Source organism: Scardinius erythrophthalmus (genome assembly GCF_964197995.2).
Source record: "Scardinius erythrophthalmus genome assembly, chromosome: 15".
NCBI lineage: Eukaryota > Metazoa > Chordata > Actinopteri > Cypriniformes > Leuciscidae > Scardinius > Scardinius erythrophthalmus.
In genome coordinates, this window is record NC_138235.1 from 12,525,326 (window position 1) to 12,541,087 (window position 15,762).

The 15,762-nt window shown below is 44.3% G+C and overlaps 1 protein-coding gene across 1 annotated transcript in view; it reads left to right on the plus strand.

The window, feature by feature from the left end:
- The window catches only part of cdh26.1 (cadherin 26, tandem duplicate 1), a gene marked incomplete at its 3' end in the record, with an annotated part of 30,462 nt that extends 18,400 nt beyond the window's left edge, over positions 1-12,062 (plus strand). The window contains exons 15-19 of the mRNA XM_081387413.1: positions 118-180; positions 1,606-1,665; positions 9,281-9,316; positions 9,586-9,660; positions 11,853-12,062. Coding sequence (XP_081243539.1) covers positions 118-180; positions 1,606-1,665; positions 9,281-9,316; positions 9,586-9,660; positions 11,853-12,062 — 444 coding nt within the window. The remainder of the gene's footprint in view (positions 1-117; positions 181-1,605; positions 1,666-9,280; positions 9,317-9,585; positions 9,661-11,852) is intronic.
- Between the last annotated feature and the right edge of the window lie 3,700 nt (positions 12,063-15,762).

The window sequence follows — 15,762 nt, forward strand, 5'->3', positions numbered from 1 at the left end:
TTTTAACTGTAAAAGTGACAACGGGACCTAAAAGAAAGTGATGTTACATGGCCCTTCAAATCTCATACTTTAAGTTAATAACAAGCTATGACAACCTGTACATTACTGTCTTTGCAGTACCTGGTTACAACTGATGGATACAGGAGGGCTGATAATAGTATGCTGAGAAGCTCTGGAGGGGTGAGTGTCAAATCAAGTCAATGTGTCGACTGACGAAAATTTATCTTAATTAATCATTCTGCTGGCATGCATGGAAAAGTTAACTGAAACATGTTAACTAATAATGAGCAGAGAGGATACTGGGAAATACTTAAGGTTACCGCAGCTCACAGATGCCATACATTGGCTGACCTTTAACTTTTATTTGCCTAACAGAGTGGGAGTGTGGGCGAATTGAGACTTGTTAGGTTTCCTAGTTGTTTTAGTGCTGGGCGGTTTGACCAAAAATCAACATCACTGTTTTTTTCTAAATTATACCGGTTTCGCGGTTTTTACCGGTTTTTTTTTTTTTTTTTTTCAAGCATGATGGGTGTTAACCACATTTTCTACTGAGTGAGAGAGGAAATACTGCAGTAGATTTACTTATAATGCCCTATTTTATTGTCATGAGTGAATATTATAGAAAAAATCCACACTAATATTAATAATACAGGTTTGCAAGGCTGTTTACAAAGAGGTGCCAGCAGGACGCGCTTTAGGAGCGGCAGAAACAGTGGTTTCCCCGGTAACGGCTGTACACAAAGCAGCAACGCTCATAAACACTGCTTTATCAGGAAAGATAAAGAAAGATTCAATCGTAATAACAAAGAAACTTTTCTAAAGACCGTCAGTTTACTTCAGATACGTTAATACAGTATAAAAACACGCGCGCCGCGAGAAAAAAAGACACTCTCACCCCCACACGTCTCGTGCCCATTCTAGTCAATGCTTGTGTTTCAGATCGAAGCTTCCCAGAAGCGGCTCTCCGCGCCGCTTCGCTAAATATAGGCGCCTAGTCTATTTTAAAGCACCGCGTGGAGGACGGAATAAAACCTTGTCGCAGCTGTAATGCGCCGCAGACGTGTGTTGTAAATGAGGGGTGAGACTGTGTCGCGCAGCGCCGCGTTCCGATTAAAGCGACATACACCGGTATTGCGGTATATTAAAAATTCATATCGTAACAAAAATAAACACCGGTATTCGGTATGAACCGGTAAACCGCCCAGCACTAAGTTGTTTCACTTAAAATGTGACTAAAAAGGCACTGTAAATGGTGAATGACTCAGAAATGAGTTTTGTGGTTTGTGCAAAAACAAGATTTTTAGAAAGAAAAAAAAGCAAGAAACCTAAACCTAACCATCAGAAGGGCGTAAGAAGATCATACAAATGAGAACGAATTCATACAAATTAGCCACCAATTTGACAAAATGTAAAATAGTTGTGAATTGCTATGAGATTTTGTTGGCATACCTATAGAGGCATAACTAAAAGGGAATGGCTAAACACATGTGACTTTTTTTCTTTGTTTTAAAAATTTAAAAATGTAATAATACTTAGTAAATATCATACGTAACAGTGATCTTTTGGTATTGTGAAATATTAACTAATTGATTGCATCTCTCACAGTATCAGTATAACTCTGGGACATTCCAGGAAATGTCCAATGGCGGAGGTGTGATGAGCATGGTGAGTGACTGCATCCATCAAACTGAGATATGGGTGAAGCGGGACAGACTATATAATAGGAGTTGTTATAGAAAACAAAGATATTGGGTTGTTCTGAACCAGCCAGTGTTCAGAACTATCTGCTTGCTCGATTCAAAACGGTGAGCTTTTAATAATGTTTTTAATTCCAGTGTTAAAACATTATTACAAGTTTGTTTGTTTTTTTTTTTTTGGGGGGGGGGGGGAATTCGAGCATGTCTTTGTGTCATTACGTCACATCTGTACACATAAAGAAGAGTCTCGGTTAGTAGGCGATGAGTGTGAGGATGTTGGAGGTGGAGATTTATAGTCTTTTCTCACAGCACTTGATATAATTAAACGTATAAATTTGACGGCGGATCCAGAAAGGTTCAAATGACAATCACCAGTGACAACCGGTTGTAAAACGCAAAAGACTTCGGACTTCAGGGTGGCTACAGAAAAAAGAAGCTGCAGTTTTAAGGAACAATAATTTGTAGGTATTAGAAATTAGACTGCACAGAAATGGAAACTGGACTACAGATAGCCCTAATACACATTAAATGTAGTCACGCAATGCTGCTGTTAACATTAACAATTTGAGAACAATGTATAATTTGCACGGTTTGACATGATATGATAACCGATCGTTAGATGATTTACTGCAATGCTTTTTTCCTCTTAGTTGGTCAGAACAAAAGTGGATGTTTCTTGTTCAGACCACATTTTCCAGTGAAAAGTCTTATGTTGGTCATACTTTATGGAATCTGTACTAGCTACTAGCCCCGCCCCCATGAGAGAAATGTGTCAGAACAACAAAAGAAAACTCTGGGAGCGTAAACGAAAACTTAAGAAGCGTAAGCGAAAACGATACTCGGTTACTCACGTAACCTCGGTTCTCTCTAGAGAGGTTCTCTCGTATTGCGTAAGCTTGCTTACGCTGCGGGAAAGTCTTCTTTTCTCGAGATACTGAAGCCAAAAATTATCCTTAATTTCATTTTTTGTCAACGCAGTGCAGCTGCGGGCAGCTGAGCTAGAGCGGCATACTGCGCGCTCATTGGCTGCCGCGCGGCAACTGCTTAAGCCTACCAGTGAGCCTGGCGTGACGTCACGCCCAATGAGGGCGCGCGCGCCCTAGCGCGTCACAGCCCGCCAGAATGGGCGGCGTCAGAGCATATATAAGGAAGGCTCGTAGGCTATATTCTCTGTTTTCTGTCGAATGAAGCGACACGAGCTACAGGCTTCAAGCACGGCAGGGAACGCAATACTCGTTCCCTCTCTAGAGAGAACCGAGGTTACGTGAGTAACCGAGTATCGTTCTCTTACGAGAGGTTCTCTCGTATTGCGTAAGCTTGCTTACGCTGCGGGAACCCCTTGTCCACGCCGTGCGAGCCTAACAATCACATATGACTCTATGAAGAGCATAGAGGTGAAAAACAGGTGGCCAGCGGTGCGGGCCAACACATGTTCATAAGCACATCTAGGGAACGCAAGAACGGCAAGGCCGGTCTATGTATACTGACCCTGAGCGTGCAGCTCAACAGACAAGCTAGTCAATAGTACAACCTGCGCATATGGGCAGGACATGAACACGACTAGACTGACAGAAGTTTCGCCTGCAGAGCGGGAACTTCCAGGTTATAAAACCTAACAAAAGTGGAGGGGGACGCCCAGCCCGCCGCCATACAAATGTCATGAATGGAAATCCCGCTGGACCATGCCCACGATGAGGCCATGCCTCTGGTGGAATGAGCCCGTATGCCCAACGGACATTGCAGGTCTTTTGACGCATATGCTGCCGCAATAGCGTCCACTATCCATCTGGATAGCGTCTGTTTCGAGGCGGCGCGACCCCTAGCGCGCCCTCCAAACGAAACGAAAAGCTGCTCTGAGAGCCTGAAGGCTGCAGAGCGCGTGACATAACACCTTAACGCCCTGACCGGGCAAAGGCGGTTGACACCCTCCTCACTGCCGGATGACGGCAGGGCCGATAGGGTAATGACTTGAGCCCTAAAGGGAGTACCTAACACTTTGGGGACATAGCCGTGCTTCGGTTTGAGAATGGCTAACGAGTCGTTAGGTCCAAACTCGAGGCACGACGCGCTGACAGACAGCGCATGCAAATCGCCCACTCGTTTGACTGAAGCCAGAGCTAGCAGAAAAACGGTTTTAAGCGTCAAGTATTTCAACTCCACAGAGTCCAAAGGCTCGAACGGATGCACTTTCAGGGACTCTAGGACCAGGGACAGGTCCCAAATAGGGACTGACGGGGGCCGGGGAGGGTTCATCCTCCTGGCCCCTCGCAGGAAACGGGTGATGAGTTCATCCCTGCCCAGTGAGCGGCCGCGCGCCCAATCGGCGAACGCTGCTATGGCCGCGACGTAAACCTTGAGCGTGGAGGGGGACCTGCCCGCGTCCAACATCTCTTGGAGAAAGTTCAATACCTGTGGGACTCCACAGGACTGAGCATTAGAACCCATTTCCACACACCATTTGTTAAACACTGACCATTTAGACGCATAGAGCCGCCTCGTCGAGGGGGCTCTGGACTGCGTGATCGTGTTAATTACCCCTTCTGGCAGATCAACGAATATCCGTTGATTTCCCACGCATGCAGAGACCAGTGCTCTGGATGGGGATGCAGAATCGATCCTCGAGCTTGAGAGAGAAGATCTCTCCTCACCGGGATCGGCCATGGGGCTGCGTCTGTCAGCCTCATCAGCTCGGAAAACCATGGTTGGTTTTCCCAGCGCGGGGCTATGAGGAGCGCTGCGCAGTTCGTCTCCCTGATCCTCGCTAGCACTTGAGGCAGCATCGAGATCGGGGGGAACGCATACAGCGGAACGCTGGGCCATGTCTGGGCCAGCGCGTCCTCGTGTTTCGAGAAAAACCTCTGGCACTGAGCGTTCTCGCTCGCGGCGAAGAGGTCGATCTCCGCTTTGCCAAAGCGATGCCAAAGCGCTTGGACCGTCTGGCGGTGTAGAGACCATTCCCCTGGGGGAACGTTGTCCCTGGACAGTCTGTCCGGGCCGTCGTTGAAGCGACCGGGTACATGAGCTGCCCTTAGGGAGCGCAGCGGGCCCTGAGCCCAGGATAGGAGGCGCTCTGTGAGAGCGCGCAGGGCTCTGGATCTGATTCCGCCCTGGCGGTTCACGTAAGACACTACTGACATGTTGTCCGAGCGGACTAGCACATGGTGTCCCCGTAGGAGTGGTAGAAAGTGCTTCAGCGCTTTCTCGACCGCCAGCATCTCTAGACAGTTTATGTGAAGGCTTTTCTCCGTATTCGACCACCGGCCGCAAATCGGACTGCCCTCGTGAGTCGCTCCCCAACCCATGTTGGACGCATCTGTCGAGACCACTTTGCGGTGTGCGATGACCCCCATCGACACTCCCCGCTGAAACCATTCGGCCGCCAGCCAGGGCTGCAGGGCTGAGACGCAGCGCTGAGTCACTCTGACTGGTGCACGGCCCGAAATCCATGCTTTGCGGGACACTTCCGACTTTAGCCAGCACTGAAGCGGGCGCATTCGAAGTAAACCCAGCTGCAGGACCGCTGCGGCTGACGCCATATGGCCCAAAAGCCTCTGAAAGGTTTTTAGGGGAAAAACTTTTCCCACCTGAACGGAAGCGGCGAGGTGCCGAACACGGCGCGCGCGCTGTGTTGACAGTCTGGCCGTCATCGCCGCCGAATCCAGATCTATACCCAGGAAAGTGATAGACTGGCTGGGGGTTAGAGAGCTCTTGTCCCAGTTCACGGAAAGACCCAGGCTTTCCAAATGACCGAGAAGCGCTTTCTTGTGAGAAACTAGTTCCTCTGTTGACTGCGCTATAATGAGCCAATCGTCCAGATAGTTCAGAATTCGCATCCCTTTCGATCTCAGGGGTGCGAGGGCCGCGTCCATGCACTTCGTAAAAGTACGGGGTGCCAGGGACAAGCCGAACGGCAGGACGGTGTACTGATATGCCTGACCGTCGAAGGCGAATCTCAAGAATGGCCTGTGACGGGGAATAATCTGAATCTGAAAATACGCGTCTTTCAGATCGAGAGAGATGAACCAGTCCCCCGGGCGAATCTGCGCGAGGATTTGACCGGTCGTGAGCATTTTGAACGGTCGTTTCACGAGCGCTTTGTTCAAATATCTCAGATCTAGTATAGGTCTGAGCGCTCCGCCCTTCTTGGGTACGAGGAAATAGCGGCTGTATAAGCCTGCCTCGGCAGCCAGAGGGTGAACCCGTTCTATGGCACCTTTGTGCAGTAAATTCGCTATCTCTGTGTGAAGCAGATGGGCTGCATCTGCTTTCACTTGTGTCTCGACCCGGGCGCGAAAACGCGGGGGGCGGCGAGCGAATTGAAGCGAATAGCCCTTTATCACTGTGTTTAATACCCATTCCGACATTCCCGGAATAGCTTTCCATGCATTCGCACTCATAGCTAGGGGTCGGATAGCCTCCGGGTCCCGCCCGCCGCACAGCGCGGGACGGGGAGCCTGTGGCGGTATGTGCGCGAGTCGCGCAGTGACAGTGAGGGGAGACGGGGGCTCGCTGATAGCGGCAGCCGGCTGAATGACGCTGTGAGAGAGCGTTTTGAGCAACGGCTCGCGGCGCGGAAGCGGGGCGGGCTCGTGAGTGTGTACATGAGAGCGTGCGTGCTGTATAGCGGGCACAGGACTCTTTATTAACGCACAGCCGGCGGTGGAGTGCTTTCGTCCCCGAATGTGTGAGGCAGAGCGGGCACTGTGTAGGTGTGAGCACTGGGTTGTGGGCACGTGACCTACAGCTAACACTCGAGCGGCCGTAGCGCGCTTTATGTGAGTGCACTCTGTGGGGTACACAGGGGGGATTGTGCTTGTGTGTAGTGATGAGCACTGGGGTGTGGGCATGTTTACTACACTCATAACACTGACGGCGTGAGCCGGATGACCAGATTTTACACTCTTTATTCGATTTATCTGGGTCGCCGTAAAAACGGCGTTTGTGTGCAGGCGAGAGAGTTGAGAAACTGGCTCGTTGGCTGCGGTGGACACTACTGCAGTAGCCTTTATCAAGGGGACTGGCAGAGGGATACAGGTTAGCTTCGACGGCGGTCCGGCCGCGGCGGGACTCAACCGTCTTTTCCTCCTTGCGAGTGCTAGGAGGATTTCGCAGGCTCGGTTTTCAGCGAAACTCTAGGCCGGGGACCCCGCGGGGGTGGCGGCCTGTGTTGGCTGGTGGAGCGGGACCTGGGTCGGCCGCGCTGACGCTGCTGCGATGCTGGAGGTCGGGAGGGGCGCCGCGTGGGACTGCGTGCAGGAGGCTGAGTTTTAGAGCGGCCTGCAGCGGAGCTCGAGCGGCGGGGCAGGAAGAGGTTCATGGCCTGTGACGCCTTCTGAACTTCCGAGAAGCTGTCCACGAGGCCACTTACCGCGGGGCCGAAGAGGCCGGCGGGTGAGAGCGGGGCGTTGAGAAAAACGGACCGCTCTTGCTCTCCCATGTCGGCTAGCGTTAGCCAGAGGTGGCGCTCAATGACAGTCAGCGCAGCCATAGATCGTCCGATCGCTTGGGCTGCTGTTTTCGTCGTGCGAAGAGAGAGATCCGTCGCACTGCGCAGGTCGGTCAAAGCAGATTTATCAAGTTTTCCCTCGTCGAGCTGGCTGAGGAGGTCGGCTTGAAAAACTTGTAAAACCGCCATTGTGTGCAGGGCTGAGGCGGCTTGCCCAGCAGCGGAGAAAGCGCGGCTGGCAAACGCCGAAGTAGTCCTGCAGGCCTTGGACGGGAGGGCAGTCTTTGAGCGCCATCTCGCGGATGGGGGGCAAAGATGCGCTGCAACCGCTGGTTCGACCGGTGGGATCCGGTCATACCCTTTCTCCTTGGCTCCGTCTACGCGAGAGAGAGTAGATGAGGCCGGAGAACGGAGTCTGGCCGAAACTGGAGCGTCCCAGGATTTGGTAAGCTCCTCGTGAAGCTCCGGCAGAAAAGGCGCTGGCCTGGACACTGGAGCTCGTCGACTGGCGGGCAGAAAGCACCCGTCGAGTCTGTTGGGCGGAGTCACCGCTGGCGGGGACCATTCGAGGCCCAGGTGTTCGACTGCTGCCGTGAGGAGGCGGAGAAGCTCGGCGTCCACACTGGCGTGAGTCCTGCTGGACGCTCTGGTGGAGGAGGCGGAGCGGACAGAACCGGACCATTCCTCGCTGTCCGACGCCATTAGTGAGCACGTGTCCAGTAGCGCGTCATCATCCGCTTCATCCCCTGAGGCGACGGCATCGAGGGCGTGAGCCGTCGGCTGCGCGTCGGGAAGCGGGGGCGGAGAAGGAGAGAGCGAGGCTCGCGGGAGATGCTCCGGCGAGGCCTTGGCTCGAGTCTCGGGCTCCGGTGGTCGCTGCGAGCGGCGTTTCTTCTTACGCGGCCCGAGGACAGTTGGAGCAGATTCCGCGAAGAGGGCGAGTCGAGCCCGCAGGGTCGACATCGGCAGCTCTTCACAGAAAGCGCAGCCGCCCGTGGAAAGCGCGACGGCTGCGTGGTCCTGGCCCAGGCAGAGAGCGCAGAGAAGATGGCGGTCTCCGTCGCTGAGCGCGGAGCGGCATGAGCCGCACGTGGTGCGAGGCATTTGCAACAACGCCTCTGCTCTTTTAGAAAGTGCTGCGGAAGCAAGAACACACACAAAAGAGCTTGCAAAGGATATTCGCCGGATAGCTGAGCTGGCACGGCAGGCTGAAGGCGGCGAAGATCGTCCGGCTTCCTCAGGCTGACCTAAGCTGGCTCGTTAGCTGGGCCTTGAAGGACAACGGCGACGGCTTCCTCTCCGAGATCAGCGATGCGAGTGCTTCGCTGAAAAGACAGAAATCAGAGAATATAGCCTACGAGCCTTCCTTATATATGCTCTGACGCCGCCCATTCTGGCGGGCTGTGACGCGCTAGGGCGCGCGCGCCCTCATTGGGCGTGACGTCACGCCAGGCTCACTGGTAGGCTTAAGCAGTTGCCGCGCGGCAGCCAATGAGCGCGCAGTATGCCGCTCTAGCTCAGCTGCCCGCAGCTGCACTGCGTTGACAAAAAATGAAATTAAGGATAATTTTTGGCTTCAGTATCTCGAGAAAAGAAGACTTTCCCGCAGCGTAAGCAAGCTTACGCAATACGAGAGAACCTCTCGTAAGAGAACTTCAGAAGCATAAGCAAAAACTCTGGAAGCGCATTTGTAAGTTCAGATCAGCGAACGCAATATGAGAAATAGTTAGCAAAACATGCAGTGTATTAAAAACGAAGTAAAAAAATTTGCCTGCGATTTATTCTTTTTCAGTTTCAAAGATGTTTTATTCAGTTTCAATTTATATTTTAATTAGTTTCTTGAAAAGTTACGTTCATTATTATTGGAACAAAATTAATTCCATAATACTTCCAAAAAGTAGAATCTGTGATTGCGAATGACAGTATCCACACCACCAGAGCGGTGACTGACAGCCGCACATTCTCCTCAAAACATCAGATTCATCTGCGCTGTGCTGTGCCGAGACATAACCCACGTAAAGTTGATAATACCGTGAATAACTGCAATTGCAGATTTCGAACAGAGATGGCGACAAAGAGGAAAAACTACAGACTGCAGCTTTAATAATATAGTTGTTTTTTTCCCCTCTCTCTAAAGCCATTTCGTAAACAGTCAACAATCCGAAGCTATTGGGTAAGCTTTTCAAATGATCCTTATAAATAAAAAAAAAAAAAAAAAAGAGATGTATTTTTAAGAAAAGATTATTGAACACTTATCAACTAAAGGTTCTGAAACTTGTTAATGTTACATATTCATAATTTTTTAGACCATTTTCATTGTAGTAATAGCTAAACTTGTTAAATACAGAAATGACATATACAATTAAATAAACATTTAAAAACAACAAAGATAAGTACCTGTTTCAACTAAAGTCTAAATGAAATATCACACTTGTTTTTAAGAGTGGAGGCAGCCAGATGTCCCGGTCATTCAGCTTGGCTCGAACAGAGAGAAACCTGGAAGAACGCATCGAGAGGGTGAGTCCACTACACAAAACACTTAAAGGGTTAGTTCACCCAAAAATGAAAATTATGTCAGTAATTACTCACCCTCATGTTGTTCCAACCGCGTAAGACCTTCGTTCATCTTCGGAACACAAATTAAGATATTTTTGATGAAATCAGAGCTATGTCTCACTCCTCCATAGGCTGCTATGTGACCGAAACTTGCTGGCCCAGAAAAGTCATTAAAGAGATCGTTAATATAGTCCAAGTGACTCCAATGGCTCAATCTTAAGTATATCAAGCGACGAGAATACTTTTTGTGCGCAAAAACAAACAAAAATAACGACTTTATTCCACTTTTCATTTCCTTCTCTCTGGACCTCTAGTTGGTTCGCGTAGTGTTTTTGCGCAGCGCGTCTGTGTTACACGTCACCACGTAGGCTCACTATTGGCCGACGCCGGTCATGTGGGTGATGCGTGATGACGTGCAACACAGACGCGCAGCGCAAAAACACTACGAGGCCCAGAGAGAAGGAAATGAAAAGTGGAATAAAGTCGTTATTTTTGTTTGTTTTTGCGCACAAAAAGTATTCTCGTCGCTTGATATACTTAAGATTGAGTCACTGTAGTCACTTGGACTATATTAACGATCTTTTTAATAACTTTTCTGGGCCAGCAAGTTTCGGTCACATAGCAGCCTATAGAGGAGTGAGACATAGCTCTGATTTCATCAAAAATATCTTAATTTGTGTTCCGAAGATGAACGAAGGTCTTACGCGGTTGGAACAACATGAGGGTAAGTAATTACTGACATAATTTTCATTTTTGGGTGAACCAACCCTTTAACTTAAAGGTAGCCTTTAGGTAGCCTGTAATTTATACTGATATAAATACATAAACAAACTACAGTTTTTCTGTAAATTTAAGAATATTATTTTTGAAACATATTTTTAAGCAACCCATTTTAAATAATGTCTTAGTGTACTTTAAAAATGTAATTCACTGTCTGACATACTGTACTAAAGAGCATTGAACTTTGTACTGGATTATCATGCCAACTTCAGTGTGTTAGAAATTACATTTAAAGTCATTTAATTTTTTTCATTTCATTTCAATATTTTATAGTGTCTTTTTAAGAACTACTCTTCCAGGTCAGAGCCTTGTGGGCAGTGTTCTGACAAAGGGGAAAAAAGGCCAACAAATACCTTTAAGAAAGTAAAATAGTGTACTTAAAAGAGGAGAAGGAAATGAGATAGAGAAAGGGAAAATCTCATGAGCTGCTGAGAATGTCTGTTATGTCACCAGCGAGATGATATTTCACAATGATTCATTCACAATAACCACTTATATTATAATACTGTTTATAGTCCTGTGTGAAAAGAATTAGCCTTTATACTTTTAAAAAGAGTATTATTACGGTAATAAATGTATAAAGAAGATACTTAATTGTAAACGGAATGTAATTTTTTCAGGCATTGTATGTTTAAATTTATATTAAATGCAACTATTTGATATTTTAGCCTACTTTTTTAATTTTAATTTTCATGTCTTTAAATTTTTGTGTCAAATGAAAGTTGGATGTCGTGTATTACAAAATGTATATTTCTAATTACTCATTTGTAATGACAAAGCTGCAATTTATTACATATAAAATATATTAACATTAAATAAAATACTGAATAACAAATTTAAAATTATTATCCAGTACTTAAAATGTGCTCTAGTATGTTAGTCAACACATCAAAATAAGTGTATTATTATTTTAATAAATATTATTAAAACATAATGATATGATTACAAAGTGCACTTTTTAAGAAACAGTCATGAAAATATACTTTCTTTAAGAGCATTTAATGTCTTTAATGCCTTTTATGTCATTATATTATCTGAAAATACATAAAATATATATTTATGTATAGTACACATTCAGTGTAATTAAGTGCACTTCTTTTTCACAAGGGTTATATTAGTATATAATACAGGTAAATGCAAATCAACATACAGGTTAATTTAATTTTCTTTTATGTCAGTTGTTGTGGAAACAAGAGCAGTTGAAATATTATTGCACTGCATGACTTGCTTTTGGTACACTACTGGTTCATTGCACGATGTAATATTAATGTACGAAGATCTGCAGACATGTAGTCACCTAGTAAAATCACATTCTATCAGCTATCAAAAGCTTTAAGATTGTTTTTTTCTCTTTCCATTATGTCATTTTATAGAAAATCAGCGGATTATCGGTAGACCATCCTGTATATTCCCCATATCAATATGAATATGAGGGGAAGGGCAGTGATTGCCAGTCACTGGATCAGCTGACTGTTAGCAACCTTGGTGATGACCTGGAGTTCCTTCAGGACCTTGGGCCAAAGTTCAGCACTCTGGGAGGGATTTGTCAACAGCCAATTGAGCGCAGGAATGTCCGACTGTGAAAATGGATGATGACTTGAGGCTTGAGCAACTCAGCTTTGTATCGTTTAGTGATTGTTCCACATTTCTATAATGCTTTCAGCTCAGCTGCAAAGGGGTACCAGGTTTTTTTTTTTTGTACTGTGAATTTTTATTTTTTTTTTTGGAGACAGTGCTCTAGGACATCATTGCTCAAAGACAAGCCTTGAATTTGAGCACCATGAAACCGGCACAGGAGCAAGGTGATCATTATGCTGAAAATATTACGTCTTCAGTGCCAAGACTGGCCTCAAGGAACTATGTGATACACTATGCATTTATGCTCATGATATATAAGGAAGATATGCATAAGGAAGGATGTAGAGTGTTTGAATTGAAAACTGCTAACTTGACTTCAGCTTGTGCCAGCCTGTTTGATCGTCTTTCATCTGAACTTCCATCTTTTTTCCTCAGCAAATGTAAAGCCACACATTCCCAACCACACTTAGCCATGCTGATTTTGTTTTTGTCTGGGTTGTCCTGCACTTACATGATGCTAGTGGTACGCTGACTTTGGGTACCATATTGTTTTGTGCACTTTGCTAGGATGACTTTGCATTGCAGAATCTCTTGTGTATTTAAAGGGATAGTCCAGCCGAAAATGACAATTATCCCATTTACTCACCTTCACGCTGTTCAAAACAATGACAATCTTTTCAGAATTCTGAGTTTACAGCTTGCATTTTTTTCTCTGAATTCTGAGGTTACATATGCAATTTTTTTTTTTTCACCTGACCTGTATGTACATTCAGAATTCTGGGAAATGATGAAATATAAACTTGCAGTTGCAAGATGTATACTTGCAATTCTTAAAAAAAAGTCAAAAATAACGAAAAAAAAGCTTAAAAACAAACCTGCATGACTTTCTTCTGTGGAACACAAAAGAAGATACTTTGAAGGACAATGGAACTGTGACTAGACACAATAAGGAAAAGCAGAAACCATTTTGGTGTGAGCAATAAGAGAAAGAAAATGTCTGGCAGGTGGCAGTAATGCACCATCAATAATTATTACATCTCCCTTCCATATGTGTGTTTCCTCTTCTTAAAGGGCGTTTGTTCACCTGGGTTTTTCATTGTTGTTAGGCTTTATGAAGAGTGGCTGGATTTTTTTATTTTTATTATTATTATTATTATTGTTATGCTACATTTACATTTTGTAAGAGTGAACACTAATGCAGTGTTCATCTATTTCTTTTATATTTCTCATTGTATTGTAAGTAGGTTTAGGTGCAGAGTTGCTGAGGGCCAGAGATGTTGTCTGCAATGTTCACTCTTTCCGTGAGGAACAACCTCTCTAAAAATGTATTTTTAACATTATCTGAATAAATATGATTACAATGATACGTTAACATTAGTGAACATTAGTGGGCCAAGCCATGTAGAATTTGACAAGTTGAATTTTACTGTATTTATTATCTTTTTAATTTGTTTTTTAAATGTTAGATTACAATCAATTATTATACCTAGATATTTAAAATCAGATACTGTTGACAGCTGTTCCGCTGCAATATAAATATTGGGTGTGGGATTTTCTGTTGACCTCTTCGTGAAAAACACACAAGCGGTTTTATTTATGTTTAAATAAAGACAGGAATTATTAAGCCATTGCATGACATCGGCCATAACTGCAGTGAGCTTAAATGCTGCTTGCTGCTTTGGTCGGTGCATGTACATAAATGACAGTATCGTCTGCATACATTTGAATCTCAGACTCATTGCATAAAGTGGGAAGATCATTTATGTATAGGCTAAACAACAGGGGCCCAGGGATCTATTAATTATATATGTTAATACACACTCATTAAACATTTTCAGGAACATTGTGTCCAGTCCATACATATCTTTAGCTTTGGAATTCTTAAGGGAACTTCCCAGCAAGCAATTTTGCTTTTAAAAGACGTCTAATAGCCATCCAAACACAGACCTGATGTCTAGGCTAAAACAAGTCAAAATTTGGGCTGTCAGTGAAAATTTAATAGACGTCTAACGATAGCCCAAGAATAGATGCACAGGCCACGCATAGTACATGTCAAAGAAATTGAACCAAACACCTTGTAATCACTGTTGACTTTGCTCACATGATGGAATATCATACATCACGCAAGTTATTTTAGACAAAACGACATGTAACCAAATTCAAGGTTATTTTGGCTAAAAGTGGGTAACTCATAGTCGGACTATAGCGGGTCAATAGTTAACCTAGACGGTGAAATGACAGCTATTGCTTGCTGGGTTATTATCATTCTCACTTTAGCTTCGGAAATTTCCTGAATCTCAAAACAGGTTTATTGTAATTTACTTGCATCATATTTAGTGGATTGGTGGATAGGTTATGTATCAGTGTCGTTACTGATTCTACAAAATATGAATTAAAAGTTTCAACTATTTGAGCTTTATCCTTTGTAATACTATTATTAACACAGATTTCGAGGTGCTGTTCATTACCATTATGATGTTTTGCTTTCCTAATCTCTCATTACCTTATTTCGTAGTCTTACAAACTTTAGTCTATCAGTAACTAGTTTTGATTTTAGGGCTGCTTTCAATGTCCAATCTCGTTCTCTCATCAATCTGTGTATATCACCATGGAAAAGCATTTTTTTTTTCAGTCAGAGTCAACATCAGAGTAAGACAGTATATTATTCCATTAAACTCCTTTAATTGCATTTTCAAAGTCATTTTGTTGTCCCTTAGGTATTCTGAACTGACTAGGCTTTTTTTACACCACAATTTAAACGCCTTTTTGACAATTTCCTAACTTCAAGTGTTAAATTATGATCAGATAACCCAGTAATCATATTGAATGTTTTAACAATTATCTCCGGTTTATTACTGAATATCAGGTCTATCAGGGGTTTTGAGCTCTGTTTTTCTTGTTGTCCTTTAATTATCTGTGTCATATAAAAAAAATCTGTAATTCGTTTAAAACCTGTTAACTGTCACGGGCCCCAGGTGGGCCCAAATTGATTACATATTTAAAACAGTAATATCCTATACTAAACCTAAACTAATCTTGACAAACTATATATCATTTGAAAGCTTACAATCTCTAGTTTTCATATTTGGTGACTGATTTTCAAAATAAATTACAGAGGAGCCGTAATTTATCAATTTGAAACAAGACTATTTTCATATTCCTAAGGCGTGTTCAGACCTTTATTTTGAAATAGCAATGAACATTTTTATGTGATTCTTAGAGGTTGAATTCATATCAAAATCTGCCAAACTTCCCATATTACTTCTGAATAGAATGTCTACTTCATAAATTGTATGAAAATTGTGGAAATAATGGTTCAGATGATCACTCAAACCACATATGGAAATGGAGGTGTCCTTATATGGGCAGTAATGGAGTCTAGTTGTCACCTAGTGAAAATGTTTGGTACTGCGCCCAAACAAAATCTTACTGAAAGCTCATTTTTTGAGATATCAACCTAAATTTTGAAACACAACTTGTTCAGATTTTTGACTTTGATTTTTTTGCAGTTTTAGAGTCACCCAGGTTTTAAAAATATATATTTTATATAAAATATGAATAATTAAATTTTTGACATTTTACATTTCCATAAACTCAAACTTTTTTTCTGTTTCACTTTCTTAATTTATTTCACTTCTACAAAAATCTGCCAAATGTCTTCTTTAAAACAAGACCAATTGTATGTCTATACTCCAAAGCATTCTT